The 16,071-nt window shown below is 35.2% G+C and overlaps 1 protein-coding gene across 1 annotated transcript in view; it reads left to right on the top strand.

Moving 5' to 3' along the window:
- ADAM9 (ADAM metallopeptidase domain 9) overlaps positions 1–16,071 on the top strand; it is a 239,070-nt gene that overhangs the window by 150,095 nt on the left and 72,904 nt on the right. The window contains exon 12 of the mRNA XM_006859940.1: positions 4,966–5,137. Coding sequence (XP_006860002.1) covers positions 4,966–5,137 — 172 coding nt within the window. The remainder of the gene's footprint in view (positions 1–4,965; positions 5,138–16,071) is intronic.

Genomic DNA, 16,071 nt, shown 5'->3' with positions numbered 1-16,071 from the left:
TTTTGCTGGGTTTATAATTCTTGTTTTGCAGTTTTTTCTTCTAGAGTTTTATATATGTCATAGAATAACCACTAGACTTTTAACCAGAAGGTTGCTGGTTCATTGAAAGCTCTTTATAGGGTTGCTGTGACTCAGCACTGACTTGATGACATGCAATAACAACAACAACAACAACATTGCCTTCTTGCTTGCAAGAAATTTTCTGAGAAATTAGAGCTTAGTGTTAATGCTATAAGGTAGCGTTTTATTTTTCCTGAACTGCTCTCAGGATTCTTTCTTTGTCGTTGGTTTTGGAAGTGGGATTATGGTATGTTTTGTGATTTTCTTTGGGATCTAACCTGTTTGGGGTTTGTTCAGTTTCTTAATTGTTTATTTTCTTGTCTTTTATGATATTAGGGAAGTTTTTGTCTGACAACTCTTTGTTAACGTTCTCTGCTTCTTTTTTTTTTCTTTTTTCTCTCTCTTTGTGTTCTGGAATTCTGATCACATGCAAGTTATTCTTGGTGGGGAGTCACATAATTCTTAGGTTTTCTTCTGACTTTTTTGTTCTTTTTCTGATTGTTCCCTTTAGCAGATTAGTATTGAGAGGTATGTCTTCAATTTCACTAATTCAACCTTCAATTTAATCTAGTAGTTTTCTACTTTGCACTTTCAATGCATTATCTGTTTTTGAAATCTTAGTATTAATGTTCTGGATTTCTATTTGCTGCTTTTGTATGGTTCCTGATTTTTCATTTATTTTCTCAGTTTGTTCTTTCAGTGTTTTCCTGAATTCTTGTAGAATTTTGTCTGTGTTTTCCATGATTTTGTCTGCAACTTTCTTGATTTTCCTCTCAAGTTGTTCAATGTACCTAAGCGTTATTTTGAATTCCTTATCAGCTAATTCCAATGCTGTTTCTTTCTCAGAAAGATTTCTTCATCTATATTTTGGTCAGTTGTTTGAACCACTCTGCCTTATTTTCTTTGTGTGGACTGAAATTGTCTGTTGTTTCTGAGGCATTGTGGTGTTGTATTTGTATTTAATTGATGATTGTGATGTTGGGGGTGGAGTGAAAAGAAGAGAAAAGATAATAGTAAAGAACAAACTAAGAAAGAAAAAGAAGGGAAGTGAAATGAAAGAAAAACAGAAGCAGAGAAAAAAGGAAAGGAATGAAAATGAAAGGATGAAATGTGAGGAATAGGTAGGGCCCAGAAATGAGAGTGGTGGTGGTGTGGCAGGCCTCTGATATGGGTTGGCAGGTCATGAGGAAGGGGAGATGGATGTGATTATGGGTCCTAAGATGGAGTTCTTGCTGGCGTAGAAGGTGTTTGGGGTCAGGGCATCTAATTCACAATTATTTTGTGCTGGCTCAGAGGAAGGCTGAGATCAGGAAGGAAGGTACTTGTTCTCTGAAGGAATTCCTTTGGAGCCAGAGGGCAACAGGGGAAGGACAACTGGTTTGGGAATGAGTTTCTGTCCACCCAGGGGTGGCTTGAGTCAGGCCGCCCATCCAACACTGTGTTCTGGATACCCACAGTTTTTGATATGTAATATTTTCATTACAATTCAGTTTGAATTATTTATAATTTTTATTTTATCAAAAATATAAGTAATTTATTTATAATCTCTGAGTTGCTTAGATACCTGGTTATATTTTGTTATTCTTTAATTCTTAATATCCAGCATAATTTCATTGTGAACATCCTCTGTATGATTTTAGTCTTTTGTAACTTGTTGAAAGGTTTTAGGTCAGTACTTAAAATTATTCTGAGTCCTTAAAAGAAGATGTATGTATTCTGTATATGTGTGTATTAAGTCTTATTCATTAATTTTATATGTTTATTTATTTAAAACTTTTATTGTGAATTGAGTGTTAATTTACATGGCAGAACATTGGTTTTGCACTCATCCTTTGGTATTTCGTTTCATTGCATTGATTACAATCCCCTCCATGCATCATCATTTAACAATATTTGCTTTTGTTCCCTCTGTTTTTTTTTTTAATGCACACAAAAACACTAAGGAATTATATAATCATTTTAACAACCAAAGGGCATTCTGAAAGCCAGCCTCCTGGCCTCCAGCATACAGCCTTTCTCTTTGCATGAGTGTAGAGTCCTCAGCTGCTCTAGGTCTCCATGCCACCACCTCTGCCTCCATCTCTGGTGTTGCTGCTTCTCTGGTTAGGGTCCCAGTTCCGCTCATGTACTTCTCTCTTGATGGTCCTAGGGTTCTCTGTTCCTGAAATGTAAGATTAACTACTCCCCCTCTTTATTTTATACAACTTCTACCTTTATAGTTGTAACACTTGCTATTAGTGATGATAACAATTACTATTGAATCAAAAGAATTCTATCCCCATCTCCTTTCATCAGATTCATCTAGACAAAATAAAACTATTCAGTGGGGATTCTACTTTCCCTCTGAAACTAAGCTCCCTCTTGAAATCCTGTCAGCCAGCCACTTTGTGCCTTTATAGCAGATCGTACCCATTTGACTTGCTGTTTTTACTGATTCTTGTTCTTAGAATCTTAAGTCTTCATGTCAATTTTTGATGGTGTTATGCCATTATGTTTGAACATTTTTATGTGCCAATAATCTGAGAACTACAATGATGTTATCCTGAGTGGAATTAGATAATCTTTATTTTGTTTTGTTTTTGAGGACACATCACCACCATTGCTTTTATATTTTAATAAAAACAAATTGAATGCTCACTTTAAGTTAGGCCTTTTTCTTAGATGCAAGGGATATTATATATTTAAGAGTGATGGCTTTATAGGATAGCACTGGATTGTGAACCACTAGGTCAATGGTTCGTGTCCATCAGCTTTTTACTTCCGCAAAGATTTACTGTCTCAGAAACTTTATACAGAGTTGCTATGAGATGGAATTGACTCGATGGCACTGAACAACAGCAGCATTTCTTCCACTGGGGCTGTGGGAATTGGGATTAATAGTGTAAACATATTCTGGTCATTTCCTGCTTACTCATAGAAATAATGTCTTAATTTATAGTTGGTGATCCTGTTAAAATATAAGCCAAAATCTTGTCATTTATGCTTAACTCCTTCTGCTGTATCATACCTTCCACTTCCCATTATACTTTTAGTAAAAAGCCAAATTCTTATAAGGGCCTATCCTTGTCTTCACTGATTGGATTTTCATTACTCTCTCGCCTTAATGACTCACTCACTTCAACACCTTTGGCTTGTTTCTTCCTTGAAAGTAACAGGCTACCTTCTATTTTAGGATTTTTGTATTTGCTATTCCTTCTCTCTGGAGTCTTGGTGTGGTGCTGCAGGGTAAGTGCTAGACTGCTAACTGTAAGGTCTGCAGTTCAAACACACCAGCTGCTTTGAGATGGAACCAACTCAATGGCACTTAACAGCAACAACATAACTTCTTATGTTTCCCCCTACATATCAGTTTGATTCAAATGTCAGAAAATTTAAGGTGCCTGCCCTGATTGCAGTTTAAAAATTGAAGTTGCTCCTCTCCCTACATAGGTCATTCTTCTTATCTGCCTTTTTATTTATTTTGTGGTCATAGCACTTATTGTCTAATGTACTATTTACTTACTTACTCTGTTTCTAGTCAGTGTATGTCACTAGAATGTTTCCTTCACAGGGGCAGGGATTGTTGTCTCTTTTGTCCATTGTTTTATACTTTGTACCAAGAAGAATGCCTTACACATAATCGATGCTTAATAAATATTTGTTGAATGAGTAGATGACTGATATGCACAAAAGGACTTCTTGCTCTAATATGCTTAATTTACAGTAGCAAGAAAAACAAGAATAAGGCAAACAAGCCTTGCCCTTGTTATTGAAAGTCTTCTGTTAGATCTTCCCTTTCCAGATGGGATGAATACTGTCTTTGTTCATTGTCATTGAGAATTGATTGTTTATTTTCCCCCTGTATTTTTCTGTTGTCAGTCTGTTAAAATCCTTCAACATTATAATTTGGAAACCCTTTTGTCATTTTTTAACAGTACCAAAATATTCTGGACAGACTGCTCTCTAACCCAAGAGTCAGGACTGTCTGTTTCTCTGGAGATTTAGAACCAGTCAGTAAAGATGAGTATAACAGTGTATACCCAGGATACAAAGTGTCTCAAAGGGATCTGCTTCTTAGAGTTCCTTGTGCTTATAAAAAACACAGCCAGATATAAGAGATGGTTTCTCAGTAACTATAATGCAACACAGTTTTCATGCCTGTAATTTTGGCATCATATGTCAAACAGCTCAAAAAGAACTCTTTCAGGGAATCAATTTCCTTTGATAAATTTTTAATGTGATTTAAGTAAAATAACAGGTGTATGTGATATTATTTTATAGTCAAAGAATAATAGAATCAATAGGGAGAATACATAAAATCTGCATTTGTTTAACTCTCACACAGACAACTCAAGTTTTAGCTTTCAGAGTAGTAACTGGAATTCCCAAGAATTCTTGTAAGACAGGTATTTAAGAGCTAAAAATCTATCATATTAGTAGGAATAACAAATTTTGCCCCATGTACTTTGCCTTTTGATGGCTATAGTGATTCCCAGCAGAATTGCCCATTTATACGATTTGTTCCAAATAAGTGATAGTAGGGGGACATAGAAATGTTTTTCTGTACAGTTAAAGATTAGAAACAATATATACCTAGTGTCAAATATTTGGAGAACTTTTACTTATGGAAAGCCAGTAACACTTAATTCTGTATAAAATTAGATATTTTTGAAGATCTATTCTGATTCTGAAATTCAGTGGTTTTATATAAAATGTGACTGATATGTTTGGAAGGTATTTTCAGCGAGATACAATGAATTATAGCCAAAATAGTAAACTGTAGTATAGTAGCCGAAATAATGTTTTAAATTTATTTAAAATAGATATTAATGTTCATTTCTCTTTGCTTTGTCGCCTATGGGCTTGTACTTAAAATTTTCAAAATGAGTAATCACGACAAGATCTTTTTCTTAATGTCTATTATAGAGGTTCCAGAAACTTTAGCAGTTGCAGTGCGGATGACTTTGAAAAGTTAACTTTAAATAAAGGAGGAAACTGTCTTCTTAATGTTCCAAAGCCTGATGAAGCCTATAGTGCCCCTTTCTGTGGTAATAAATTGGTGGACCCTGGGGAAGAGTGTGACTGTGGTACTCCAAAGGTCAGTTTAATTTTTAATTTTTGCTTTGTGAATTTGCCATTGAAATTTGTAAAAGATACATAGCTTGATTTGGGCAACTCTGGTATTGGAGCTAGAGTAAAATTTAGTGTCAGAATGAAGATTGGTGCTTTCATTGAGAGGAGATGTTTTTGTTTTGTCTTTTATTTTATTTTGCTTTTTATTGTGAATTGAATGAAGGTTTACAGATAAGATATATTCAACAAATCACATACTTTGTTTCATCTCCATATTTGCATTCCACCCAGTTTTCTATCCCATCTCAAATTTGTTTTTAGGAAAACGTTGCTTTTTGATTTTGAATGATTGACCATTCCATGGTGAGTATACCTTGCTAGTGTTGTTGTCCCCTCCCTATAATCCTATCTACTACTTGGCTGAAAATTAGGCCACGAGGGCGAGTTCCTTTCTAGACCTATGGTGGTCGAGGGTCATAGTTCTCAGGTGCCTTCAGTTTTTTCTAACCACTAAACTTGTCTTTTTAAAAAAACAATTTTAAGTTTTAGTCTACATTTTCTCCCACTCTATCTGTGACTTTTACATACCATTCAGAGCAGTTGGTATTGGTAGCCAGGTGCTGTTTAGTTTTTCTGGTCTCAGAGTCATGGAGAAGGATCTTGACATATTCCATTAGTCCATTGGGCTAATTGATTCCAAGTCTCTTCATTTCCTATCATTCTTCTTTCTTCTGCACATGGAGAGACCAATAGCTGCACCTTAGATAGCCGTCATGAGCTTTCCAGTCCCCAGGCGCGAGTCACTCAAGCAGGATGTAAAACATTGTCTTTGTGGACTATGTTATGATGGCAGTTAAGCATGGTGTCTCCTGATGCTATGGTCCTCAGCCCCCAGGCTCATCAACTCATTGCTTTAAGATGTTTGATAATATTGTTCAGTTTTCATCGTTTTGCTTTCTGTATGCTCCAATGCTTCATCGCATTCCTAGTCATACTTTCATGAAAGGTAAATATTCATGTACAAATATCCTCTTTCAAATTCTTATATTTTTGTGAGATTATATATATATCTCATTCTTACTCCTGTGTCCATTCAGCTTATGTCTCAATCCATGTATTTACATGCAGGACACTGTTGTACCAAGGTTGTATATATAGATATATATCACTTTTTACCTCTTTCCCCTTTAGCCCATGCCTGTCTCCTTGTGTTTTCACCTGTCTTCATTATTCTTCTGCCACCTTCCCTCTTGTACATTGTCCTTCCCGCTTCTTGTGTATTATCCTTCCCTTCACCTGAGCTAATATGTGTCTATTTTCTAGCCAGTGAATTTCTCTCCTTTCCTGGTAACTATCAAAGAATATTTCTTGTGGTATAGAAACCTTTTCTTAAGCTTTTACAGTATTTGTACAATATTTTTCCTTTTAACTAATTTCATTCAGCATAATGTCCCCTGGGTTCACCCATGTTATGAGGTGTTTCACGGATTCATCTTTATTCTTGAACATTGCATTGTAGTCCATCGTTTTTATGTGCCAAAGTTTGTTTATCCATTCTTCCAATGATGGGCACTTAGGCTGTCTCCATCATTTTTCTATTGTGAATAGTGTTGCTATGAACATTGGTATGCATATATACCAATATATACTTGTGTCCTTACTTGTATTTCTTGTGGCTATATACCCAGGAGAGGGATTGCTGGGTCATAAGATATTTTTATTTCCAACATTTTGAGGAAACACCATAGTGTTTTCCAGAGCAGCAATGTAGTTGGGTCTCTCCATTGCTCTTCACACCCTTGCCAGCATTTGTTTTTTGAATTTTCCTGTCCATGCTGGTGTGATAACTCATTCTTTTAAATCTTTCTAATGGCTAGTGATCATGAACATTTCTTCATATGTTTGTTGGCTGCCTGAATGTCATCCTTCGTGAGTCTTTGGGATTTTCTAAGCATATGATCATATTGTTTGCAAATAGAGTTTTACTTCCTCTTTGCCAATTTGGATAACTTTAATTTACCTTTCTTAACTCAGTAGTTCTGGCTAGGACTTCTAGCACAGTACTGAATAGGAATGGTGATAAAGGGCATACTTGTCTGGTTCTTGTTCACAAGGGGAATTATTTCAATTTCTCAGCATTGAGTGTGATGTTGCCTGTTGGTTTTGTTTTTATATCCTTAATTATGTTAGGAATTTCCCTTCTATTCCAATTTTGTTGAGTGGGTTTTTTTTTTTTTTTTTTTTTTTTGTAAATCAGGAATGAGTGTTGGATTTTGTCAAATGTCTTTTCTGTATCAATTGATATGATCATTTGATATTTTTTCCCTTTGTTTTATATTTATGTGGTGGATTATGTTGATTGTTTGAACCATCATTGCATACCTGGTATGACTCTCACGTGCTCACAATATTTTTTTGATATATTATTGGATACTATTTGCTAGGATTTTGTTGAGAATTTTTGCATCTATGTTCATGAGGGATATTGCTCTATAATTTTCTTTCATAGTGATATTTTTGCCTGGTTTTGTTTCACAGTTATGCTCGCTTCATAAAATGAATTTGGGAGTTTTCCATCCCTTTCTATATTATGTAATAGTGTGAGTAGGAATGGTATCAGTTCTTTTCTGAATGTTTGGTAGAATTCACCAGCAAAGTCATTTGGGCCTAGAATTTTTTCAGTCAGGAGTTTTTTAATGACTTGATTAAAATTTCTTCTCTTTTGATAGGCCTGTTCAAGTTTTCTACTTCAGCCTGTGTTAGTGTAGGTAAGTTCTGTGTTTCTAGAAATTTGTCCCATTTCTTCTATGTTTTCAAATTTGTTGGAGTACAGTTCTTCATATTATTCTGTTATTTCCCTTGCTTCATTGTGACATCACCCATATAATTTCTTATTTGTACTATTTTTATCTTGTACTTCTTTTTCTTAGATTTGCCAGTGGTTTGTCATTTTATTAATCCATTCAAAGAACCAACTTCTTGTCTTATTGATTCTTTTATTTTTCTATTTTTCATTTCATTTATTTCTGCTTTGTTATCATTTCTTTTCTTCTGGTGACTGTAGGCTTACTTTATAATTGTTGAAGATGTTTAGTTAAGGTATTGATTTTGGTTCTTTTTTCTTTTGAGTTGTATGCAATTGTTGCTATAAATTGCCCTTGGAGCACCTCTTTTGCTGTGTCCCAAAGGTTTTGGTAGGTTGTGTTTCTGTTCTCATTAGACTCAAGGAATTTTTTAATTTTAGTATAAAAACTACTAGCCAGTAGCGTTTAAGCAGGGTGTTGTTTTTTTCTATGTATTTAATTTTTTTCCTTGATCTTCCTACTGTTGATTTCTAGTTTTATAGCATTGTGATCTGAAAAGACACTTCGTATTTTTTTTTCCCACCTTTTATTGTGAATGAGTGAAGGTTTACAGACGAGATCATCAGCTTTACAGTCAACAAGCCATACACTTTGTTTCTTCTCAGTGATTACAATTTTATTCACGCAGCAACAATTATACTACTTCCTCCCTGTGGTTCACGATTTACATCTTGTATTTCACAAATGAATATAGCAAAAATATTTAATGCATACCTACAAAACAAAACGAAAAACATAAATGCATTTAAATATCCAAAGGACGTATTCTGCAAGCCAGTTTCCTACCTGTAGGCACATAGTCTTACTCAGTCCGTGGGCCTAGAACCACAGCTGCTATCTGTCTCCATGCCACTGCCTCTGCTGTTTCCACTCTTCTAGGTAGGATCTCAGTGTTCCATTCATGCTCTTCCTTTTTGATGATCCTGGGATCCTCTGTTCCTGAAATGAAAGATTAACTACTTCCCCATTTTAGTTACACATCTTTGACAATTATACTTTTGACAATCACAATTAATCCAGCTAACAGTTACTCACAATTGAATCATAAATTCCTATTAGCATCCACCCCACCCCCATTCACCATCTGGCAAAGAGGAAAACTATTCAGTGGGGATTCTGCCTTACCACCCTGGTTCTGAAACTAAGCACATCCATGAAAGCTTGTGAGGTAGTCACTAGCCTTTGGAACCCCCCATTTTTTATAACCAGTGTCTAAATTGCTCACCCTATTAGTCCTGGTGTGGCACTGTGGGTTAATACACCAGACTACAAAGCCGTTTGAACTACAAGGTCGGCTGTTCAAGCTTACCAGCTGTTCCTCGGAAACCCTATCCAGGGTCGCTATGGGTTGGAACCGACTCGACAGCACTTCACAACAACAAAATTAACCCAGTACATTGAGGAGATGAGCATGTTCCTTTATCTGAAGAGTTTTTCATTCTAGTGGAATTTTGAGCAATTGCATACATAAGCAAAAGTCCAGTCCTTCAAATGGTAACAATTTACACTGCTCACAGTTTCAAACATCTTTATCTTCATTTGATAGGGTTCTTGTCAGCTCAGCCCTAGCTATCCAAGCTAGGTCAAATGGGTACCAGCTGCAAGTTTGGGAGTTCACCCACTTCTTTCTGTACTTTAGCTGGCCCCTTCATTCTCAGCCCTAACCTCCAGGGGCTTGGTCAGTGCCTATGGGCTCAGGAATTCGTACAACTCCCTAAACTTCAGAGCAGCCAACTCTTCCTCTTCTCTCAACTTAAGGCTCATGGGTGCCAGTGGACCATGTCCAAACTCAGCCCGTGTCTTTATTGCTGCATTTCCCCCAATTCCATTCAATAAGTAGACCCAGTTGAACAGCATAACAGAGTGCTCACAGGTTCTCTTTAACTTTCAGTGCCAGAAAGAGGTTTTCTCTGATGGGCAGACTTTTCTTGCCTTGATGTTTCCAAAGCCAACAGCTTGCTTGAAACTCAAAAAGCCACTTTATTTCTGCAGGTCTTTATCACAATAAGAATCTGCTGTTCTCCCAGCAGTTCTGGGTTGGTCTGTCTGCATTTCTTTTCAAGTGCAAATATTCCAACTCTGAAGGTTCTGGGTGGGACTCAGAATTCCACCTAAGGCCTTATAATCTACAAAGACTTAAGAAGTAACTTATTTTTTTTAGCAAATCCAGTCAATTATAGCTCTCTGTAATCATAATCACTAATATTCATTTGCATCACACATGTATGTCTACTTTACAGTATTAGGCAGGGGAAACCAAAATCCAAAAGGCAATCAAGTACATAAACTTTTTTTTACCCCCTCCTTTACCCATTTAGTTTATATCTCAATCCCTGTATCTATTCATATAACACTGTTGCTCCTATGTTGTCTATATATCACTACCTGTATCCCTTTAACCCATATATACCTCCCTGTGCTTTCACCTTCCTTCATAATTCCTCTTCTTGTATATTGCCCTGCCCATCACCTGAGCTAACATATATCTACCCTCTAGCCAGTGAATTACTCTCCCCTCCCTACCATACCTGATAACCATCAAAGAATGCTCTTTTTAGTGTGGAAACCTTGTCTTAAGCTTTTGTAGTAATGGCCTCATACAGTATTTATCGTTTTGTGATTGACTGCACATAGCATTAACCTCTAGGTTCATCCATTTTAAGAGGTGTTGCACAGATTCATTGATATTTTCCAGTGTTGCATAGTATTCCATTGTGTATATGTACCAAAGTTTGTTTATCTGTTCTTTCATTCTTGGGCACTTAGGCTGTCTTCATTTTTTGTTGTTGTGAATAGTTCTTGATGAACTTTGATATGCATATATTTACTCGTGTCCTGTCCAGTGTTTCTTCTGAATACATACCAAGATTGTTGTGTTTTAAGGTACTTCTATTTTTGACTTTCTGAGGCAGCACCATAATGTTTTTCAGAGTAATTGAACCATTTTACAGTTCCATCAGCAATGTAGAAAGGTCCCAGCTCTCCACTCCCTTGCCAGCATTTATAGTTTTCCGGTTTTTTGAACTGCTGTTGTGAGATGATAATCTGATTGTTGTTTTGATTTACATCTCTCTAATGGCTAATGGGATTCCTGGTGTGGCACTGTAGGATAATTACTGGACTGTTGAGTTACAGGTCAGCAGATCAAACCACCAGCTGATCCTCAGAAACCCTATGCAGGCTTACTCTGAGTCAGAATCGACTCAACCGCACTTAACAACAATGGTTAATGATCATATGTTTGTTGGCTGCCTGAATGTTTTCCTTGGTGAAGTATCTGTTCAAGTCCTGCGCCCAATTTTTAATTGGGTTGTTTGTCTTTTTCTTGTAGAGGTGTAGTTTTCTATAGATTTTGAACATTAGTCCTTTGTCTAATATGTCATTTCAAAATTTTTTTTCTTCAGTTTGTTGGCTCCCATTTTACTCTTCTGGTAAATTTTACTCTTCTGAAAATTTTGATGCACATGTTTCTGACTTTTAGGAGGTCCCAGTCATCTATTTTGTCTTTTTCTGTTTGTGTGTTTTTTGGTAATATTTGATAATGTATGTCATGTATTAGAGCCCGTAAGGTGGAGGATCAGAGAAAAAGAGGAAGACCCCCAATGAGATGGATCGGCCAGGTGGCATCATTGATGGTGTCAAGTGTGGCAGCGGTAGTGAGGTTGGCCCAGGATTGGACATTGTTTCGTTCTGCTGTACATGGGGTTGCTATGAGTCGGTTCTGACTCGATGGCACCTGACAACAACAAGTTGTCCCTATTCTTTCATTCATGATCTTTATAGGTCTAGGTTTTACATTAGGCCTTTAATCCATATTGACTTTGTTTTTGTGTATGGTGTGAGAGATGGGTATTGTTTCGTTCTGCAAATTGCTTTCCAGTTTTACAAGCACTGTTTGTTGAAGAGACCATCTCTTACCCATTTAACATGTTTTGACCCTTTGTCAAAGATCAGTTGATTGTATGAGTCTGAATTTACTTCTCGGGTCTCAACTCTTGTTTCATTGATCTATGTATCTTTCACTATAAAAGGGACCAGGCTGTTTAGACCACTGTGGCTGTGTAGTAAATATGAATGAGAGGCCTTCAACTTTGTTCTTCTTAAGCAGTGTTTTGCTTATATGAGCTCTCTTTCCTTTACATATGAAATTCATGATCATTTTCCATCTGTTTAGTTAATGATGTTGGAATCTGGATTGGGATTGCATTATATCTTAGATTGTTTTGGGTAGTGTTGAAATTTTTATAATGTTAAGTTTTTCTATTTATGAGGCCATGTATTCTTCCATTTTTGTAAATCTCTTTTGGTTTCCTGAAGTAGTGTTTTGTAGTTTTCTTTGTATAGGTCTTCTGTTTCTCTGGTTAGATTTATTCATAAGTATTTCATCTTTTGGGTGGCTATTAAAAATGGTAATTTTCTTTTCCTTTTTTTCTTTCAGTAGTTTTTCTTTTCTTTTCCTTGTTTCCTTTTCAGTGCTGTGTTTATAACTACAAAAGAATCCAACTGATTTATTTATTTATGTTTTTATTGTGAATTATGTGATTATTTACATGGGAGAACATTAGCTTTACTTTTATCCTATCATATTTCATTTCATAGCCAACTGATTTTTGTATATTGATCTTATACCTTGCCACTTTGCTGAATCTTTCATTGAGTTTCCAATAATTTTCTTGTTGAGTCTTTGGGATCATATCATCTATAAATAGAATTTTACTTCTTCTTTGACAATTTGGATGCCTTTAATTTTCCTTTCTTGCCTTATAGCTCTGGCTAAGATTTCCAGCACAATATTGAATAAAGAGTGGTGATAAAGGTCATCCTTGTCTGGTTCATGTTTGCAAATGAAATGAAATTCACTTCTTTCCATTGAGAATAATGTTGGCTGTTGGTTTTGTATATATGCTCTTAATTATGTTGAAGGATTTTCCTTCAAGTCCTACTTTGTTCAGTGTTTTTATCAAGAATGGATGTTTGAATTTTCAAATGACTTTTCTACATTTATGGTAGGTTACATTGATTGTTTTTCTAATATTGAACCATCTTTGCATTCCTGGTATCAATCCCACTTAGTCATGATGTTGTTGGAGTCTGTTGGCTAGGATTTTGTTGAGAATTTTTGCATCTATGCTCATGAGCGGTTGTTGTTGTTGTTGTTAAGTGCCATCGAGTCGGGTCTTGCTCATGAGCGGTATTAGGCTATAATTATCTATATTTGTGATTTCCTTGTCTGGTTTTGGTATGACGGTTATACTGGTTTCATAAGATGTATTCAGAGATTTTCCATCCTTTTCTATGTTTTGGAAGTTTTTGGACATAGTTCTTCTCACATTTTCTACTTCATTCTGTGTTAGATTCGCTAGATCACATTTTTCTTAAAAATTCATCCACTTCCTCTAGATTTCAAATTTGTTGGAGTACAGCTATTGATAGTATTCTTTCATTAACTTAATTGTTTCCATTTATTCTGTTGTGACATCACCTGTATAGTTTTGTTAGGTTTGCCAGTAGTAGTGTTTTGTAGTTTTCTTTGTATAGGTGGTGTGTCAATTTTTAAAATCCTTTTAAAGAACCAGTTTCTTGTCTTGTTGATTCTTTCTATTGTTTTTTCCTTAATAATTCATTTAATTTTGCTCCAGTCTTTATTGTTTCTTTTCTTCATATGTAGACTTACTTTACTGGTCATATTCTAATTGTTGGAGGTACTGTTTTAATGTGTTGATTTTGGTTCTTTCTTCTTTTTGAATAGCTGTGTTTATTGCTATTAATTGCCTTCTTGACACTGCCTTTGCTGTGTCACAAAGGTCTGGGTTTGTTGTATTTTCATTCTCATTTTCTCCAAGAAATTTAAAAAATTTTGCTTTTTATTTTTTCTGTTATCCAATAGGTTTTAAGCAGGATGTTACTCAGTTTCCATGTATTTGATTTTGTTTCCTTGATCTTCCTATTGTTGATATCTAATTTTATAGCCTGTGATATGAGAAGATAATGTGTGGTATTTTGATGTTTTAAAGTTTATTCAAAGTTGCTTTGTGGTCTAAAATATTGTCTATTTTGGAGAATGTACCATAGCACTGGAAAAGAAGGTTTATTGTGCTGTTGTGTTGAGTGTTCTGTATCAATTCCTGAGGTCACATTGGTTTGATTGTGTTGGTTTTTTTTTTTTTCTGTGAGTTTGTTGAGTTTCTTTTTGTTTGTTCTGTTCTTTATCGAAAGTGGTATATTGAAATCTTCTGTTATTGTAAAATAAGTATTGTTATTTCTTTGTTGAATTCTATTAGAATTTGATTGATGTATTTTGAGGCTCTTTCATTGGGGACTTAGGCATTTATTATGGTTATGTCCACTTGTTAGATTGATTAGTTCATCATGATATGATGTCCTTTTTTGTCTCTTGTGCTGATGTTTGCCATAAAGTCTATCTTATAAGGGATTAAAATGGCCACTCCTGCTCGTTTTTCATCAACATTAGCTTTATATGTTTTTTCCCATCATTTGATTTTGAGCTTATTTCTGTCTTTGTGTGTAAGATGTGTCTCTTGTAAACAGCATGTTGAAGGATCCTGTTTTCTTATCCATACTGCCATTCGCTATCTCTTGACTGGTGTATTTAATGCATTTACATTCAGTGGAATTATTGATAGGTATGAATTGATTGTTGCCAGTTTGTATGGTGTTTTGTGTGTGTGTGTGTGTGTGTGTGTGTGTGTGATACTGCTTGTTTTTTTGTTCCACATGATTATCTGTGCTAAGTTAATTTTGTCTATGGGTTATCTTTTCATTTCTTCATTTTTGTTGGTAATGTCTACTCAATCTTTCTGGTTTTCCTCTTTATTTTGGTATGAAGGTATATTCCTTTTCTTTTAGGTTACCCTGTAATTTATTAAATTTTCCCCCATTAAAAAAAGTCTATTTTATCTTGAAATCTGTTTTAACTTCCTTACCATTTGGAAGTTCTGTATCTACATTGTTCTCTCATTTTGGTTTGTATTTGACTTGATGATACATTCATATCTCTGATTCCCTATTTTCAGTCTTGTAGGTTTGTTTTACTTAAAATACTTATATATCTGGATTGAGTTCTAAATGGTTTTATCATATATGGTAATCTCATTTTGTTGTCTGCTATTGTTGGTTCTTTGTCCAAATAAAACGCTTTAGCATGTTTTATAAAATTGGTATGGTCATTACAATTTTAAAAAATTCTCTGTATCAGGAAATATCTTAATTTCACCCTAGTATTTGAGGGACAACTTTGTTGGGTACATGATTCTTTGTTGACAGTTTTTTTTTTTTTCTTTCAGTTGTTTGTATATGTCATTCCATTGCCCTCTTGCCTGCATGGGTTTGCTGAGAAATCAGAGCTTATTCTTATTTGTTCCTTGTAGATACTTTTTCATTTTTCCCAAGATGCTCTTAGTATTCTTTCCTAGTCTTTGATTTTGATATGTCTTGATGATTTTCTTTTGGGATCTATCCAGTTTTGGGTTCATTCAGCTTCTTTATATGCTTGCTTATCTTCTCACCTTTCACAATGTTAGGGAAGCTTTCTTCCAGCAACTCTTCGACAATTTTCTGTGTACTTTCAGTTGATTCTTCCTGTTTTGGAATTCCAGTCACCCATAAGTTTTTCCTCTTCATGGTGTCCCACATAAGTCTGAGGCTGTCTTTGGGTTTTTTCATTCATTTTTCTGATTGTCCTTCTAGCATATTAGTATTGGGAGATTTATCTTCAAGTTCACAAATTCAGGCTTCTATTGATTCAAATTTTCTCTTTTGCCCTTTCAATGTATTATTTCTTTCTGAGATCTTAGTATTAAACTTCTGAATTTCTAAGTGTAGGTTTTATGTTGTCTCAAATTTTGCATTTATTTTATCTGTTTGTCCTTATAATGTTTTCCTGAAATTTTCTACAGTTTTTTCTGTGTTCTCTTTGCTTTTCTCAATCATCTGTCAATCTGTTGAAGGTACCAAAAAATCATTCTTTTGAGTTCTTTTTTTTTTAAAGGTTTTTATTGTGGATTGAGTGAAAGTTTATAGGGCACATCATCAGTTTCACATTCAACAATTCATATAACTTGTTTCATTACAATGA

This window comes from Chrysochloris asiatica, unplaced genomic scaffold (genome assembly GCF_000296735.1).
Source record: "Chrysochloris asiatica unplaced genomic scaffold, ChrAsi1.0 scaffold00035, whole genome shotgun sequence".
Taxonomy (NCBI): domain Eukaryota; kingdom Metazoa; phylum Chordata; class Mammalia; order Afrosoricida; family Chrysochloridae; genus Chrysochloris; species Chrysochloris asiatica.
Note: the sequence above shows the minus strand (reverse complement) of the source record. Positions and strands in the feature narration are given on the sequence as shown.